This window comes from Solanum verrucosum, unplaced genomic scaffold (assembly GCF_900185275.1).
Source record: "Solanum verrucosum unplaced genomic scaffold, falcon-dt-bn FXZP01000275.1, whole genome shotgun sequence".
Classification (NCBI taxonomy): Eukaryota; Viridiplantae; Streptophyta; class Magnoliopsida; order Solanales; family Solanaceae; genus Solanum; species Solanum verrucosum.
The window spans coordinates 547,469-567,388 of record NW_026020738.1 but is presented as its reverse complement, the minus strand read 5'-3'; the positions used below and the strand labels follow the sequence as shown (position 1 = coordinate 567,388).

At 31.3% G+C, this 19,920-nt stretch overlaps 2 protein-coding genes across 2 annotated transcripts; both read left to right on the top strand.

The window, feature by feature from the left end:
- Positions 1-2,303: 2,303 nt before the first annotated feature.
- LOC125812652 (probable WRKY transcription factor 51) lies at positions 2,304-5,995 on the top strand. The gene is made up of 3 exons (XM_049492143.1): positions 2,304-2,537; positions 2,642-2,782; positions 5,639-5,995. The coding sequence occupies exons 1-3, from the start codon at positions 2,335-2,337 to the stop codon at positions 5,817-5,819; spliced, it is 525 nt and encodes a 174-aa protein (XP_049348100.1). The 5' UTR covers positions 2,304-2,334; the 3' UTR covers positions 5,820-5,995.
- A 5,724-nt stretch (positions 5,996-11,719) lies between these two features.
- On the top strand, positions 11,720-19,023 carry LOC125812684 (small GTPase LIP1). Its single transcript, XM_049492173.1, has 7 exons — positions 11,720-12,149; positions 15,060-15,151; positions 15,248-15,389; positions 15,848-16,152; positions 17,519-17,572; positions 17,657-17,787; positions 18,706-19,023. Exons 1-7 carry the CDS (start codon positions 12,056-12,058, stop codon positions 18,890-18,892), a joined length of 1,005 nt encoding a protein of 334 aa, XP_049348130.1. The 5' UTR covers positions 11,720-12,055; the 3' UTR covers positions 18,893-19,023.
- Positions 19,024-19,920: the final 897 nt, after the last annotated feature.

Sequence of the window (19,920 nt, the reverse complement as noted above, 5' to 3'; positions counted from 1 at the left end):
TATGACAGCTAGCCAAGTTTGAAACGGATGAAATATATGTTTGTCTCATAATTTTTCAATTGTTTTGGAAATTATTATTTATGTACTTGAGCAGAGTAGAGTACAAACTACTCAAACATATATAATATGTATAAAAAAAACTTTGCACAAGTAATTTTTCAACGAATAATGTTCGATTTAATATATTTGATATGGTTTAGCTATCATGCTAATTAGTCCGTGATTTATATGTACGCAAGGATTTGTTTTAATAAATTGACAATGTATAACAAGATAAGGATGGAAAATTATAAGTTAGGTAAATAAATTCAGCAGCCATGAGTGAAGATATTTCTAAGAAATTTCATACGTCAATTTCTATTTGATTTGATTTGATTGGATGTGTCCAAATTAACCAACCAAATTATGGAAACCAATTTTCCTCCTTTAATTTCTTATTTCCAACCCCCCCCCCCCCCCAACCCAACCACCCTTTTGAGAATTTGTGCTACATTTCATGCTTTGATGCTTTGGATAACTCGAGATGGTTCGGGTTGAAGGTTCTTGAACACAATCTTGTGTTTTTGAAGGTATAAAGGCTAAAATAAAGATTCTGTCTCCTGTTTTTGAGTATTAATGTGTCGTTGTGTGATTTAAAGCTTCACATAAGTCTATAGTGTGTTTTTAGACTTGTTGGCATACTCGGGTTTGAGACCTGAGAGGTTCAGATTAATTTCAAACAATTTGAAAATATTACACAACATATCTCAATCAATACGGAGCATATTGTATTTATCAAATATCATTAGTATTTTCAATAATCAGTTATAATTTAAATTAAAGAGAATGATCTGATAAAATTTTAGTATATTTTGTTTATATTGAGCTCCTCTATTATTTTTAATTAACTAAAATAACATTTATAACGCACCATAAATATTCACAATCTCTACCAATTCAAAGTGGGGAGACAAAATTTTATTCCAAAAATTAGAACAGTAATAGTGTGTATCACTAAACTACCCTACTGAGTAAAGAATCAGGATATAAAAGCAGATTTGTGATGAGATGCTCTAATTGTCATCAATCTAAACACAATCAAAACAAAGAGAAATCTAATCTCAAGAAAATATCAAAATAAGACTTAGAAAGGAGAGTTGAGACACTCATATCTTAACCACCATAAAAGAATGTATAATCCAATCATTTAAAAATATAAAGGAAATATTGAATGTAGAAAGAAATAAAAGGGAAAAAGTGAAAGTATTCTCCACCAATATTATCTTTATTCCTTTTTTTGTCCCATATCCACAAGCTATACTGATTTATTTTTAATTACATCAAAGTGTGGAAAGGGAAAGAGAAGGAAATATTACTTAACTAATATAATTTATCTCGACCTCAACTTTAGGAAGTAAGAAGCGCATCAAGTGAGATATTCCTCAACCTCTACAAATTTTAATTTGTATATACTAATAGTGTGCATATATATATAATTTTTATATTATCAAAATATTTAATTTATAATAATGTGTAAGTTTTCTTTGTTACTAAGTTATCGGATTAAGCATGTTATAATAAACAATTATATTTATTGTCATATATTATTTTGATACTATAGGGTAATATAAGTAATTATACATTGTTAAATAAAGTAATTTTTCATCCTTACTTAACCAATAATCTCATATTCAAGAGTTAGAAATAAAATTGTATTTAGTCGAAAAAGGTTTTAGTACTTTTAAAGTGAAACTTTTCGATATGGATTTAGTCAAGTCTCAAAGTTGTAACTGAAACAACAGGTAGAGAATTAAGTTAAAAGTCATATTTCTCTCCATTTATCTTATTTTCCTTTTTAGTCCGAAGATTTTCTTTTTCTTCTTTTTTTTTATAACTCTTTAATTTAACTTTGTAGTGACATGTTTAAGATCATACAATTAATGGATATATTAGTACATGATTTAAAAGTTTTATTTACTTATTAAACTCTTTATGTCAAGTCAAAATCAGATAAATAAATTGAAATGGAAATAATATTACCTAGAATATTTATATGTGGACCATAAGTCTTCTCACAACGAGACGACTCATTGAAGAAGTCGATGTCGTCACCCCTATGACATCATCACAACCTACGAAATAGTGCCACGTGTAAAAAAGCACCTTCCTTGTATCCTCCAAGAAAGAATCTATGAAGGTGACTCAAGAAAATAATATTAAATTTTTAATAAAAAATTAAAACAATAAAATAATAATAAAGAAATGAAAGGAAGAGCATAAATAGAAACAAGACTTGAAAAGTCCATCCAACACTTTGGTATATCACATTTTTCTATCTTTTCTTTCCCTTCAACAATGGAGAATTTTCCATATAGCCCATCAAACCCTAACCCTAATTTCATCGATGCATCGGAGAATTTTGAGCTCTCAGATTATAATTATCTCTTTCTTGATGATGGATCGAGTGACGATTTTTTGTCACAAAATGAAATTGTTCAAAGTGTTTCCGATAGTAGTGGATCATATTCAAATAATCCCACTCCAACAAGTCATAACATGCAAGTATTTTTAATTTACATAAGTTTTCGCCTTTTTTTGTGTTGATATAATTTATATATGTGCTTGAAATTAATTGTTTTTATTTGTCTATGATTATAAACAGAAAATGTATGAAAGGTGTAAAGAAGGTGGATGCAAAGTCTAGGGTTGCATTTAGATTTAGATCAGAGTTGGAGGTGTTGGATGATGGATTTAAATGGAGGAAATACGGCAAAAAGATGGTCAAGAATAGTTCAAATCCAAGGTAATTATAAAAGTTATATTAATTCTTGAATATTATTTCCCATTTTCTATAGTGGATCCACTTTAGATAGGAGGACGTGGAGGACGCGAATTAGAATAAAATGTTAGTAGATAGTGGAGTGTTATCTTGCTTTTTAAGGGTTTAACAAAATAGTGTGATAATTAATCAAAATACAAATAACAAATCACACTATTTTGTTATTCTTGTTCATTTCTTGTAAGATTTGCACTATTTTCCTTGTTAATTGTTATGTTTTTTCCCCACTGGTTTCTTACTCTTTGTATTTGGATTTGCTACATTTGAGCTCTTTCTACCTTCACAAGGTAATGATAAGGTCTTCAATCGTACACTTTATCTTTCCACATAACCAACTTATGCGACCCCACTGAAAATTTTGTTGATGTTGTGGTATAGTGGATCAAAAGTATTTTCATGTAACTTTCACTATATTGTCTGTAACATCGATCTCTAGTAATTTCTCCTATTATAAGATCATCATTATTGATATTGCATGCGCAAAATGTCATAATTACATCTTATAGTTTTATTATAATCATGTCATGACTATAACTACTTAAATTAATTTAATCTAATTAAGAAGTAATCATGAAATGAATATCCTTACCATATCCATTTGTAGAAATAAAATTATATATATACATGCTAGTTGTAGAGTTTTTATAAATTAAGTGGATAAATAGAATAGCCATCTTATCCCATACCCCAACCCCCACCACACACCACACAAAAATAAAGAAGAAGAATCCAAACAGAATTAACTATTAAATGTAGTGGATCACGTGATAAACATTACTCTATACTTTTATATATATAGGTGCTCTTATTATAATGTAGCAGCCCTTTGGTTTTGGATACATGTATTTTCTTAACCTACCTGCTACAAGTAGGGATTACAATGGATCAGAGTGGTCCGGTTTTAGGCGTATACGAGTGTTAGAGTGGGTGAAAGTCTACATTGGTTGGGGATTGGATTGATGATCTCTTTATATGAACTTGGACAATCTTCCCTTCATGAGCTAGCTTTTGGGGTTGAGTTAGGCCCAGGTGTCATATCTTTACAGCGGGGTAGTGTGAGGTGGTCGATTGAAGTTTTTACGGATTTGCCCTGTAATCGCCCCACACGACCCCGTTTGCCATCTTTAGCTATAAGATCTTCAGAAACACACAAAGTTGGCAATCTAACGTATACATAGGAGTAATAAATACCTAGATCAAATTTCAATAGAAAAGCAAAGAGAAAGAGATAGGGAGATATGGAAGAACAAGTGGACGGGAAGAGGTAAAATGGGTTGCGACGCTGAGGTGGTATGTCATGTAGCATTCATCTATCAAAAAGTCAGAATCACGTGAGATCGAGTGTCCAACTTGAATTGCCCTATCATGAGAGATATATTTGAACAAATTTTGTAACGCGATAGTGGTGGTAATTTTTTATTGAATTGTATAACGGAGGATATATTCGATCTTTCTCGCATAGTTTAAATGGGACAACTTTGATCCTTTTCCCTTTATTCAACCTACATTCATATAATTATAGAAATATGTTGCATACTCGCCCCTATATATAGCTCAAGGCAGACTATGAATTTATATGAACCCTGTTGAAAATTATAAATTATAAATTTTAAATTTGCGTCTTTGTATAGCTTGATGGTTTACTTGACCAGCTAGGGGACTACTAGAAATCCTAAGTGTAGTAGATAAATTATTGGAAGTTCATGTGAAAAAGTATCTTTAATTATAGAACTTAGATAAAATTTTCAGATAATTCATACTTTTGTTGTAGTGACAATTATTTATAGGAAGGACAATGTTATGACATGTACACCAGGCAAACAAATATTGATGATTTAATGATATATAGGGTCATTAATGTACATGGATTGAATGTGACATTTTTTTCTTTAATAAAGTGGTTTGGAATTGCCAAAGTTGAAAAAAATAAAAAATAGACAAGAGAGGGAATAGAAAAGTGACAAATAAGCAGAGAAGATAAGGATGTGCTTTTTGTTTCTGTTTATTAATTGGCAACCATTAATTAATATTAGATGGAAACTTGAACATCCAATCAATCATAATTCATATATCTTGTCCGATATGAAAGGAAAATTATTTTGTTTGTGAACCTTAATTAAGACTCATTTATCTTCGCATTACGTTTTGATCGTGAACTCAATTATTATTGTAAATTAATTTGAGATTGTTGTAAAAACAAGTAATATTAAGTGATTTTTTTCTCCCTTTTTGTTTGAAAATTTAGCAATCAAACAAAACAATATATAGAATAATTTTTTAATGGATATAATTCATACCAAATACTTGAATAATTAAGATTTTGGTTATCAAAGATATTTTTACTGCATTTTATTATTGGTCCTCATGATAAATGACACTTGTCTCACTTTTATTAGCAATATGAAATAAAAAGAATAACAGTTCCTTTCATTTTCTTTGTGTTGATTGGCCTAACATTTAGTTAAATTTGCAAATTAAAAGTGCAAAAATATGTGATGAACAAGAAGTGGCGTGGCACATACTCTATTAGTCTTTTTTAACTCTTCCTTCATTAGTTGAGGGTATTTCACTTTAGTTTCTAATTCGGTTGTTGAAATTATTCAATTTGACTTTAAAGTGTAAAATTTGATGATATCGTCAAGAACTTGTAGTTTAGCGATACTGATTGTCAGTGACAGTTCTCATGCAATAGTATGGAATTCCATCACGCCTTTTTATCATCCTTTATGTAATTATTATTGTACTTTTTGTCAAATATTTATATTAAAAGTTGAGTTGATTATTAAAAATAATAATTAGTGGAGAAATATTTATGAACAGGAATTACTACAAATGTTCAAGTGAAGGATGCAATGTGAAGAAAAGAGTAGAAAGGGACAATGAAGATTCAAGCTATGTCATTACTACTTATGAAGGGATTCACAACCATGAGAGTCCTTATGTGCGTCACTACACACAATTCCCTCCCAACAATATTGCCCTTCACAATCTTTGCCTTTAGAATCTCTTAAACGTGTCAGTAAATTTAAGTTATATATTTGTATAATGGTAGATTCTAATAGAGCACTTTGATCATATGATAAAGTGTTTCTATTAAACATTTCCGGCTTATGTTTTAAAAAAATGTGTGCACGTGTTTTCAAGTGCCCGATATATAGATAAGTTAATCATATAAAATATGTCTCTTTCTTTGATTTACACATCTATATATTAGTTGTACTATGCATGAAGTTTTACCGATTATTGAGGTTAATGCGTATAATTAAAGAGTGTGACATATTTTGAGTGGTTAACTTATGTATATATGGACGACTTTTGAGAGCAGCCAGAAAAAAAGAAATTCCATAAAATTTGAATTAAAAAATGTTTAACAAGAATATTTTATCATGTGTTTAAATACTTAATCCGGACAAAATATAACTCGAGTATTTAAAAAAAATTCACTAACAAATTTAAGAAATTGTCCATTTATTCATGGAAAAATCACACCATATACACATTTAAGGGTCAATATTACAAGTTTTAAACACATTCTTAAAATATTCTTACTTATAACAGTTTATTTACGGGTTATAACATATTACTTAAATTTAACTTTATTTAAAAATTAATTACAGGTTTATTTAAAAATAATTAATCTCTTTATATTTTTATATTATTAATTATTAATAGCTAGCTAATAAAATTTCAGTTCCTTTTTTAAAATCGAAATTATCAGTTACACGAATTTAGGGATTTACATTGATTAGACTTCCTTTTTTACCGTTACACTCCAATTAATTTTATTTAAAAATCAATTTCCATTTATTTAATAAATGATTAATCTATTTATGGTTTTTTATTATTAATTAATAATATGTAATTAAATTGATTTCTGTTCCTTTTTTAAATCTGAAATTATCAGTTACATAGATATAGGGATTCACCTACAACAAGTTTCCTTCTTTACCGTTACCACCTCCCATACGTCAATCCCACCCCTTCCAAACCGCCCATACGTCAATCCCTCCCCCCTCCCCCCACGCTCATCCAGTTCTACATGCCATTAACACACTAGCCCAATTTTACCTTCATCTATCACAACTTTCTCACCACCAAACTACACTAACTTTACAATCCTCCATTCAATTTAGTTTTTTCAACAAAACCATGTCGAAGAAAACGGTAGTAACTCCTCGAAAGATCCCTCGATTAGTCGAAGGAACTTCTACGGATGAAGTTCATGCTCCATCTTTCAACATTTTGACTCAAACACCGCTGCCAAACATTGTTGAAACTCCGGCTAGGGGTGATTCATCTCTATTGAAAGATCAAAAACAGAAAAAAAAAAAGACTCAAATAAAAGGATGAGTCCTATAAATCGAAAGGGGGAGAAGAGGAAGGGGAAAAATGTTGAAACCCCTTTTGATTCTGATTTTGATTCTGATTTTGTTACTGAATCAAAAAAGAAAAAAAGAAAAAAAATAATGAATGTTGAAGTTGCTCAGTCGTCAAAACCATCTACAAGAAGATCCAAAAAAAAAGAAGGAATCAGAAGTCCCAACACCTAAAAAAGACAAAAAAATTGTTAGGGTAAATATTATATTCAATTTATTTTCACATTATTAAAACTACTGATTTTTTCCTAAAAATATCGCATTATTCTTATATTATTTTCGAAATAGTTGTTTGAATGAAACGTGTATGAAATCTGATTAATATGTGTATGATTCTGATTAAACAGTTGATTGTTGGATATTGTATGATTTGTGATATAATAGTGGTATACAAATGGTATGAATTGTGTTTTAACAGTAGTGTGATTGTCTATTAACTGTATATACAAAGAGTGAGCATGGCGCGATCAATGAGAGTGAAGTTACTGGTACGATTGCTAGCAAATTTAGTGGACCTCGCATAGCAAAAGAACATGTTCCGGATACCACCAATTATCCTACACCAAGACCACATACAAGAAATTTGAAATAGTTGATTGCACCTTCTACTTTTTTAGAATTACATGTTTTTTTTTTTTTTTTACTTTTAAACAACTTTTTTGTATTTAAGTATTTGATGATATATAATATCATATGTTTTCTTCCAATCAGATACCATCTACATATGAATTACTGTTTGGCTATTATAATTTCAGGATACTAGTAATATACAGATTTCATACCATTTGGATTCACTATTTTAAAATATCAGCGTGAATCCAAATTGTACAATTAATGGATGAAACGTGTGTGAAATTTGATTAATATGTGTATGACACTCAATTTAATGTTTGATGGTTGGATATTGTATTAATTGTGATATAATATTGTTATACAAATGATATACATTGTGTGATTATATGAAATTGATTTATTGTTAGTATAATATGTGTGATATAAACTGAAGTTCGTGTTGGAATGAAACTTGAATAAGATTGGTATAAAGTTTGTTATATATTACACTATATTTACACTATCATATATATTAATCTGGAATAAATTTTATTTCCAAGTATATTAAATCTGTATAAATAATTAATGAATCGCGTATATGAAATCTGGAATCTAAAATATGAAATTTGTACAAATATTTACACTATCTTATATATTAATCTGAAATAAATTTTATTTTCTAGTATATGAAATCTGTATGAATAATTAATGAATCATGTTTATGAAATCTGAAATCTGAAATCGGAAACCTGTACAAATAGTTACACTATCTTATATATTAATTTGGAATAAATTTTATTTCCAAGTATATGAAATCGTAAAGAAATCTACATTAGCTTTCTTTTGATCTAAAAAAACCCGCACACCAACATCATTGTGGATACTAACAGGGGGACATCTATCACTAACTATATATTTCATCTCTATATTGTGAATATTAACATCTATCATTAGTTGCGATGTTATCACACTTACTAGACCACTATAAAGACTAGAATACTCATATATAATCCCCTCCATCTGAAAATCAACATATTTCCCTGTTTCATTAAAAAAAAAATAACAATTAGTCTTACATAATACAAAAAAAACAAAATTATACACACTTGTCATTATTTTTTCATACAAAAATCATTCAAACAGTAAACTACAAACATATTTCATTAAAAAATAAAATTTCAGATTTCATACCCACTTAATACAAATTTCATACATACAATCATCATTTATACCAAATTTATACATTTCTCATACCAAATAGTTCATTCCTTTCACACAAATTTATACATAATTGACAAAACTTATATAAACAATAACATTTCACATTTCATACCAACTTAAAACATTTTTAATACACTTATTCAAACTTCAAAATAACTTTTTTTACTAACTAGTTAACACACTTTCATACCAACTTAAAACAACTGTCATACAATTCTTCAATACACTTTCGTACCAAATTAATTACAATTACACTAACAAATTCATTCAAAACTATACATTTTAATTCATTTTTTCACGAAAAAAACCAGTAATCAATAATATTACAGAAACTTACCAAGAAAAAAACCAGTTATCAATAATATGGTGACACTAAACCACTACCAAAAAACAGAAACTTACCAAGAAAATCACTAATATTACAATTTCACAACAACTAATAAGTATTATGAACAAAACGTATTGTTTATACAAAAAAAAATATCACATTCAATATAGTGGCGATTTACAGTTTCATTTTTTTTTCTATTTCATTGAAATCCAAATAAAAATAGTAAACAATTAAAAATACTCACCTGAAGCAACCCATCTTCCGCCATGTTTAATTAATATTGATACGTAGTTGTCCATCACAAAAAAAACACGTTTTTTCAACAAAAAAAAAATTCAATTTGTCGCCAGTGACAATTTCTGGAAGAAACACGAAGAGAGAGAAACGTGAAAGAAAAATGGATAAAATCTGATTTTTAAATTAATTTTAACAAATTGGAGTGAATTAAGGAAACTGAATATTCTTAATTAGTTTGAAATTCCTTAATTCATGCTAATTAATAATTATCTTAAATTAATTCAAATTTAAGATAATCCCTATTTCCGTTTTTTTCATTTTTTCCTTCAAAAACGTTTTATATTAATTTTTTTAAATCTTTTTTATTCTTTTTAAATCAAATGTTTTTAATTACTAAATTTTTATTTTTTTTTAATATTATGTTACAACCTGAAATTTTTAATGTTATAACTTGAAAGTCTAAATCTACTGCTATAACTCGAAAATATTAGTATAATATATGTCATATTAGAAATTTTCACTTTATTCATCCAAAAGATTTTTTTATTATTAGATAGATCCAAATGTTTTTGTATTGGGCCCAACTTGGTTTTGCTCAAGTTTGGTAGGGAACTAGATAAAGGATAAATTTCTGCAAGGAAAAATTAAAATTAAAATTAAAATTAAAATTGAAATTGATATTAAAATTAAAAATTTTCATTTAATTTATAAGGAGTTCTTTCAAAGTATTTAATTGGCAGTTAGTATAAGTAACTTCAGATAAAATTGCTCTTCCTTTTTAAATTAAAACACTATCTTAAAATGTTTTTTTCTTTATTTTTGGCCCCTCATCCAAAATTGATTGCAGGCACTAGTCAGAATATACAAAATCTAATATAATAATTAGGTATATTATATGTATATTTATACTTAATATACAAAATATATACATTTATCAACTACTCATTATGTTTTAGAGCTATCCAAAATGTAATTATCTCGAAATTTGAAAAAACAAATCTTGAATTTTGAATATGAAAATTAAGTTCAAATCAAGTGTGACTTGTTGAATTTCTCTTTTATAAACACGGATTAGAATGGAACTAACAGTTTAAACTTCAGAAAAATTACTCTCAAAATTTAGACTCATTGATACTTCAAACTTTAGACATACATATTTAAAGTTTGACCTTAGTAAGCCAAATTTTTGACGCATATCTCATAAGTTTAGCTTCGACAAGCTTTTGATCCATATCATGAGTTATTTGGTGTGAGGTATACGTTATAGTAATTTCAGAGATAAAATGTAAAATTATTTTATTTAGTGTTTGGTTGGAGGTATTAGGCACTCCTGAGATTATTTATTCCACTATTTATATCTTAGTGATGAGATAAGTTATCCAATATACATGATGAAATAACTTATCACAAGATAATTAATCTCGGAATAGCTTGTTCCCAACCAAACAGTCTTGAAAGTTTGCACAAATAAGAATTTTTTTAGAAATAACAAGCATAATAGATATTATAAGGCTCTATGACTACAATTTGTATAATTTCGCTCCATAGCTATAGTTTTGTTTGCTATGGAGGATGCAATTTGTATTTTTCTGCCCGTTTGTATATTTCGCTTACGAATATACAAATATAATAATTGTATACAAATTCTGTATCTATACATTTCTGAATTTTCAAAACTCCATTTGTATATTTCTCTTGCCAATATAAAAAATGGGTAATTTATTATGATTTTTTCATAAATTGTGTACAAATAGGTAGGGTAAAACATATACAAAATTCTGGATTTATACGATCAGAAATCAAATTATATAAATTTTGGATTTATACAAATTAGACTAATAACAAGAATTAAGGAAACTATAGCCGTAAATTACAATTTTTTAAACTATGACTATAATACCTAATATAGGCTAAATGTTTGCTGTTCTGCATAATTTTCCCCACAAATAATATAACCCAAATATTCCTTAAAAAGAGTACATGGATGAGGCCTAATGTAATTGGGCTACAACCAGCCTTTTGGGCTTCCAAAATTCTGGTCGGTGAATCAACCGTCTAAACTGTCTTTTCGTAGCTCTTAATGAACAATCTTGCTCGATCTCTACACAAATCTTCCCACAAAGTTTACAAAATATATACTTCAATCATACTATACTGCTGTAAAACCAAGAAATCAGTGAAACCCAGAACACCCAATTCTTTTTTTTGATGCAAAATATAACTAGTTGAAATCACTCATTTCAAGATTTGTTGATAGATCTACTGTATTGGGTTTTGGATTAATCCAGTGTATGGTTTTGAATCTTATGGGTATTTGAAAAAAAAGGGGTTTCATATTGAAGTGCTTCATGGGTATGTTTGTAATGTGATGGGTTTTGAAGAAAAGTTGTTTGTTGTGGAGATTCAGTGTGTTTTATGGTAACTTGAGTTGATTAGCTGATTTGGGTTGGTTTGAAAATTTTATTTTTGTAAAAAAAATTGGATCTTTTCTGTTGGTTTTGATTTGGGGTTTTTGAGGAGATGATGTTTTGGAGGGAAAGGGAAAGGGAGACTAAAGAACAGAATGGTGGTCCACCTTGTGGACAAGTTAGGGTGCTTGTTGTTGGAGATTCAGGTATTGAGCTACAATGCAAATGTTTTTAGTTTCCATCTTTTGATTCTATTTTTCTTATGTATCTTCCTTGTTATGTATCTTGTTGAACTTGGTTTCTAATTTGTAGCTTGGTGTTTGATGGTAAAATATAGTTGCATAGATTCAGAAATGATTGAAGACTGGAGATAACCAATAGATGCTAATAGTATGAGGTCTCTGATCTATCGACATAGTTGGTTTTAGGCTGGACTCGAGGACGGAGGATGTGTCTTAGCTATCAATGAAGTGGGTGGATGTTATGGGAAATCAGGGTTCCAAATCCTTATAGAGGCAGAACACTTGGTTATTTCTTCTCATCTGTTTAGGCCTTAGTGTGCGGAGTTACTCGATGCATGTGAAAGTGATCATATGTAGTGAGTGCTCGGTGGAATACTTGAGCCTTGAGGTGTGCACAACTGGCCCAGACCCACCTTTATCCATTAAAACAAAGACTTAGGCTGTTTTGGACTTCTCACAATTGAAAATTTTAGGTCAATACAAGATGATGCAGTATGTATTTAGAAACTAAGAGTTGTTGTTTTCTATTGTTATATAAGAATTGGTAATGAGACATTAAACTGTTTATAACTGCAAGATTTTTTTTAACCTACTAAATTTGAAGGATAATGGGTACTACGTACTGTTACATTTGTTTGAAAAACATAGTAATGATTGATCCAAGTCATTATTGTGTGCAAGGTCTTACTACTGTGTTACATTCTGGTTCATAGCTGTGGTGAGATGATTGCTAATATGTTAGGGGCTACTGAACACTATCTTAAAGGTTATTTGGTAATGGTGTAAATGCATGGGGAAAGCTGATTATTAAGAGTATTTTTGCATTGCTATATTTATCAAGAAAGAAATAAAATAGTAATTTCTTTCAATATTATGATGACAACAGATATTGGCACATGTATTCATTCTTACAAGTATGTACAACCATACATTAGCCTCATTTGCTCTTGATAAATCATCTTCTGAGTTCAGTGGCTCAATCCAAACTATATTAATATGCTTTGGATGCCATCCTTTTTTCTTTGGTTGCAATGAACTGAATGTTTTGGATATGATCTTCTGAATGCCCTTCATATAGTACAATCAATTGATATTGTTTGCTGAATTTCTTCCCTTAAACATCCTTAGGTTGAAAATGTGACGAAGCATTTTAAACTGAAAGTTTTGTTAGTTGTCAATGCAGTGTTTTTGATGCTAAAATCAGTAGTTAGTACATCTAGTGCATTAAGCTCCTGTGGTAGTGACTTTGTTAACTTATCAGAAGTTCTGAAAGTAAAATATGCCCCTATTCGGTGTTCTATAGCCCCATCTACAGCTCCATTTATACATAGGGTGAATAACCTGTGCACTAGGCAACGGTGGATATGCCTGAATTTTCCAAGAGTAAAATATGCCCCTATTCTGTGTTCTCTGGCCTTTCACTCCATATGCAGCTCCATTATACCAGGCAATAGTGGATTTACCTGAATTCTCTTAAGTTCTCCCTGAGATATTCCTCTAACTTCGGAACATCTAGGAATGTTTCAAAGTCCAAATACTACTTGATAAGGATATTGCAACGATCCGTATATATTTATATTTACTTTTCCCGTTCTGAGCTTTGATTTTTCCACTTAAAATAAGCTGGACTAGCGTCATTGTCCTTGACATGTAGTGTGGAATACTGCATGATATCACAGCAGTCTTCCACAAGTCTGACGAGCTTTGAGATTTTCACTTTTTTACTTCTTTGCCATTATTGAGTGAGGGCTAGTTGCACGGATTCATGTAAATGATCCATTTTTTAGTCTGTTAACCTGAGTACTACACTTTGTGGACTCAAGATATTGTCCTTTTCCCCCTGCCTCTCCCCCTTCTCTGTCTCTTCTGCTTAGGTAACACTTCCTTGAAATGGATTATCAGTCAATGGCATCCTACAAATCTTGAACAAAATTGACAGATCAGTCATCTGAAAGTCCCCCCTCCCCCCCCCCCCCCCCAAAAAAAAAAAAAGGGCTTCAATTAGTCCAACTGTCTAAGTATTTAAAAACAAATGATACGAAGCTGAAATGTCAATTAAACATTACTTTGACATATAGTTATCTGCAATTTAAATGCAGAAAAGTATATGTCAGGTATTGTTTAGTTGACTTCTTATCGTCTGTTAACTTAGACAATTAGACTAATTGAAGCCCTTTTGGGGGTTTCAATTAAAAATAATAATTTGAAGCTCCTTTTGGAGTTTGACAATTATTTATGTAACAGATGATGCACGGATGGACTTGGAAGCTAGATAAGCTGCCAGTAATTGAGATTCCACTTCTAACAATGACTCCATAGCTCCGACATTTGTCCTTATTTGTGTGAAGGAAGAATTACAACTTATAGCTTCTTTGGATCCTTTAATAGTCTTTGAGGACCGCCATTTGATTTTTTCAAAAAACAAAGCAACAGCAACAAAACAAATAGCTTTGAGGATCACCACTTAAAATTTATTTGTGGGGATGGAAATTTATGTAGTTGGGAGTATAGTGAAAATAGGTGTTCCATTTACTGCTTCATACTTTTTTCATGTCCTTTTTTGCTTTCACAGTCGTGCTTGGTTTTTAGCCTTCATGAAAAGTCCAGTCCTGGGTACATTAGATGAAGCACTGGTGGAATGTTTTGTTGGGTACACTAGATTTTCGTCTTCAATTTGTATAATCTAAGTTCATCCTGATGTAGTCTTCTTATTCAGTGTTCAAGTCTTTCCTGTTTGGTGTTAGCTTTTTCCCCTGTGAATTCAGACTTTGTAAGTAGTTCAGGATATTAGCTTCTCCCTTTTTATTTCTACACAGCGATTCCTTGTTTTCAACTCCTAGTTTCACCATTTTTCTGCTTCATATTTTCTGGTAGGTGTGGGGAAGACTTCTCTTGTTCATCTGATTCTCAATGGTTCTTCCATCGTTCGTCCTCCTCAAACAATTGGCTGTACAGTCGGAGTAAAAGTATGATCCGCAGGATTTTGTTCTTCCTATACTATGAAAATGTCCTGAGAATGCATGTCATATCGAAACTAATCTTTTCCTGTTTCTTCTGTAAAGCACACTACTTATGGAAATTCTGGTAGCTCCTCAACTAGCATAAAAGGTGATGCTGAGAGAGATTTTTTTATTGAACTCTGGGATATATCAGGACATGATCGTTACAAAGATTGCCGATCTCTGTTCTACTCACAAATTAATGGTGAGCAACTTGCTTCATCTCTTAAACTGTTTTGTATGCATAAAATTATTTTCTTATGCAAACATGTACAAGTTACAATATCTATTCTGAATGACCTAATGACCTGTAGCTGATACCTGATCATTAATGTCAGAAAATGGTTAAAGCACGAAAATGTTTTAGAGAAATGATTATGTGAGTTTATTTAAACAGAAACCAGAGATGTTTTTACATGTTAGTTATCAAATTTTTTGTTGCTTACATTTTCCCTTCATTTGGGAAAGGTTAATGGACGAATCTCTTTCTGTGATGTAATGTTCTGTTGGTAGTCTGGTGAAATCATTTTTATTTCCACTCGAGGTGTTACTTTTATATACTCCATCTCTCTTCTCTAAGATGGTGGGAAGAGATTACTTTGTATTCATCCTGATGATGGTCGGATGAAAACTAATATGGACGATTTTCAATTTCCACCTTAGGTGTTATCTTTGTATATGATCTATCTCAAAGAAGGACAAAGACAAGCTTGCAGAAGTGGGCTGTAGAGATAGCAACAGCAGGGACATTCTCAGCTCCTCTAGCTTCAGGAGGTCCTGGTGGTCTCCCTGTTCCTTACATTGTCATTGGCAACAAAGCAGATATCGCTACAAACGAGGGTGTTAGAGGAAGCAGTGGCAATCTTGTTGATATGGCTCGGCAGTGGGTTGAGAAGCAAGGTCTACTTCCGTCAAGTGAAGAGATCCCACTGACTGAGAGTTTTCCTGGTGGTGGAGGTCTTATTTCGGTAATTTAATACTACACAAATCGTATTGATTCACATATGAGAACTTTTAAAAGAGTGATGCATCTTGTTTTGTTAAGAAAAACAATTGTCTTTCGTGCAACATAATTTCTGATGCTTAAGCTGTTAATGCGGAAGGGTTCTTAGTTATTTTTCCATGCTAGTACGTTAAGATCAGCTTGTCATTGTGGTCTTGCATAGTGTTTACACTTGTCAATTCAAGTCTTTATTGCCATAGCAATATAACTTTTCATCTTCTTCTCATTCGGTTAAAAATGCTTATTAAGGTTAGCAGTCTAGGGAGGTGCATGCATTACGGTTTGAAACTCTTTTCTTATTTAAATCTGAAGGAAATTACCTTACCCTATTCTCAAACCTTCTCCTAAGCTCTACCCCCCCTGCATTTTCTTGTGTTTGAAGATGAAAAAGTTGGTTGCCAGTCTTGCACATGAAGAAAGAGATTGTTGCTTAAATAATCTGCCAACTGAACCAAGGGGACAGGATGTGTTTTCCTTCTTCATCTTGATTTTCATCATCTCTCTCCTTTTTTTCGGTAGTTTTTTCAAGCTTGAGAGTTTCTGATCACACTTTTGTTATTGGTTTGGAGCTAATTAGATTTGAATAATTGCTAGATTAATTTTCAAATCCCTTTTTTTTTTATCCATCATTTTTTTCTTCTTCATGGCTGAACTTTTATTTGCTACATGTCTCAGTTCCATTATTAGAAGGACGTTCTTGTAGGTCTAAGCTGTTCATCGACATGTGTTTTGAGTTTGACAAATTAAAGCATTTGTTTTGGCCTTACTCATCATAGGCTATCTTTTCATTGCATGGCAACCAAATCCTCAAAAAGAAAAGTAGCAAAGAACAAAAGCTACTTTGTTGTATTGGGTAATCTGAAGCTTTCAAAAGGAAAAAAACTTTTAGCTTCTTTTCAGATAGGAAGCTTATGAAATAAGCAGCTTCTATTTCCTATCAGTTGATTTTTCTCTGAGGAGCTTGCTAATTGTGAGGATACTTTCCACTGAATGTCGGTTTCTCTATAAGAATTATGGTAAACATGAAGAAGCAGTTGCAGTGAGTTGTGGGACATGCACTCCAGCCTGTTATCAAATTGAATGATAGATATGCTTTCTCTATACCCCAATTGTTTTCTTTCACCCTTGCTCCCCACAATCCCTGCCCAGCAACTCTCCTCGAAATTTTAAACATGCATCCAGCTGTAAGAAGTCTTGTGACTAATAATCATGGCGAATGTTGAGTTTATACATGTCTTTCATAAATGGTGAATAAGAAGTTCAATTTTCTTTTTAAGCAAGTGTCGAGGGATTTACATGTGTAATTTTTTTCACTCCTTGAAATCTTGCAGGCCGCCAAGGGAGCAAGATATGACAAAGAAGCTGTCATGAAGTTTTTCCGCATGGTTTGTATATTATTGCTTTGCATCTAAAGTGAGGTTTACTTGGTCTATCCTACATTATTGAAGCGTGGGGTTCGCTATTTTCAGTTAATCAGGAGGAGATACTTCTCAGATGATCTACCCGGTAATCATTGGTCTTCTCCAGTTCAGAAACCACTACATGGATCGAGCGAAATTTCAAATGATGATGATCATTTGTATAAAAGTAAAAGTTCAAGGTATGCCTGTTGAATTCAGTGAAAATTGGTTGCTGTTAACGCCTTCCATACTTACAGAAAAACACGTTCCATCTTTTGTTGTTGATTGATGATCACTGACCGTGAACCTATGTTGTTCGGCTCTTCAAAAATGCTGACATGTGCATGTCAGATCTTCCAAAAGTAGTTTTGGAAGATCCAACCTGGGTGCACCAATATTTTGGAGAGTCCGAGCAACATAAGCGAACTATGAAGGATTGTGCGACAAAGCAACCTGCCCCATATCTATTCCAAAATTACTAGTTATTTTGTATTATGGGTTTCTGTTTGATATTTCAATGATAGTAAGGTCTTTTTCTCTTCATGTTGGACGTGAACATAGTTGAATGTCTACCTTCCCAGTAGTGTTGTAAACCTGTTGTTCCATCACCCAAGAAGTGGTGCTTGGTTTGTTGCCATTTATGGTGAACTTCCCAAGTGTCATGGATAGAATGGCATGACCATCTTAAATCATTAGATAGATAACTCCTCTTTCCTTAAGCAAGGGGAGGAGAACGGGGAAAAAGATCACATAAAAAATATTTTGATAGCTGTCCAATAAAGATTAACTCACCTAAGGTGGTGCTAAATGAATGGATCTTATCAATGTCCATGAATGATTAATCATAGATTGAACTGCCGAATCGGAAAAATTGGGTGCTATCCTATAGCTATGCCGTTGCACCTTTAGTATTTGTGCGTACTAGTGGATGAATGCTTGTTATCCTTGTTCTGAAGTGTCGGTGTCAAAACGAGTTTATGGTTGATTTGGATGGAGACTTTTATGTTTTAGAGTAGTGTCATATTCAGTGCCTTGTTACTCGTCTTGTCTTTAGTATCTCCATCTTTGTTTTCGTTTTCTTTTAATCGTATTCATAATCTGTCTTCTGCTTGTTGCAGTTATATCGGTGACTCCTACAAGTACAACACTCTCCCTCCTTTACCTGCTCAACGCAATCTCACACCGCCTCCCACTCTTTACCCACAGCAACCCATGTCCACACCTGACAATTATAGCATCCCCAGATTTGCCAGCACGCAAGACATGAGCAGTGCCAGATATAAGCGCTCAGATATCAACGTTTGATGATCGTTCCTCCTTTTTAATGTAATCACACACATTTTCAGGACATAATTTGTCTTGTAAAATGTTTCAATTCATTCTTTTTAACTCATTGTGAGGTTCTTGAAGTTGTAGGGTAAAGTTGAAAGGCTTATATAATACAAACATCTTTGATATAGAGTGCACCATTTCTTTGTTCCTTTGTTTTTGTATTAGAAATTTAAAGGGGTGTACAAGTTTAGTTAAATTTGCTATGACATAATGTCCCACTCTTCGTATTTATTTTTATCTACTCTAGTGTGCGTGTAAATTGGTTCAAACATTACTGTTATTAAAACGATTTCCCTTTTAATTCTATTATACATGCCATTTAATAAGAGCTAAAGTGATAATATGTGTAATTTGGTGAGTATGAGTACCTTGAAGAAGGATATTTTAACATTTTTCACTTTCAATAATAAATTTTCATAAATTAAGGATTAAATCTTATATTTACGAAACATTCTTAACTAATTCAGCAATTCTAGCGAAGGAAATGAAAGAGACTTTGGTTAGTGTGGAATAAGAATTTGATCTTGATATAAATTTTAGTATTATATTTATCCATTGTTTGGTAATACATATATTATGTCAAAATCTTTGTAATACTACTTTATATTTTAAGGTGGACTCAAAATTTGAAGACGATAGAAATATCATGACATATATATACACGTTAGTTAAAACAGGGTAGGCAAATTTTTGATACGTTGGATGCCTCTAGTAGCCTTTCATTAAAAAGGGAGAATATTTGTCGTCCTTTAGTTATATGGGAAGAGTACTTTTGATACCAAAAACAAACATCCTTTTCCATTTATTCTAAAATATTGGATAAAAAGGGACAAACAACACAAATTCTATTAGTTCAGTAATAAATTACTTACCTTGACGTGAGTTTTCAATATTATAAATTTTACCAAAATTTAAACTTCGGATACAAGTATTTGACGTATCTAGATACATGTATCTCAAATATATGGGGTCAAAATTAGGTGTAATTTATCCAGATACAC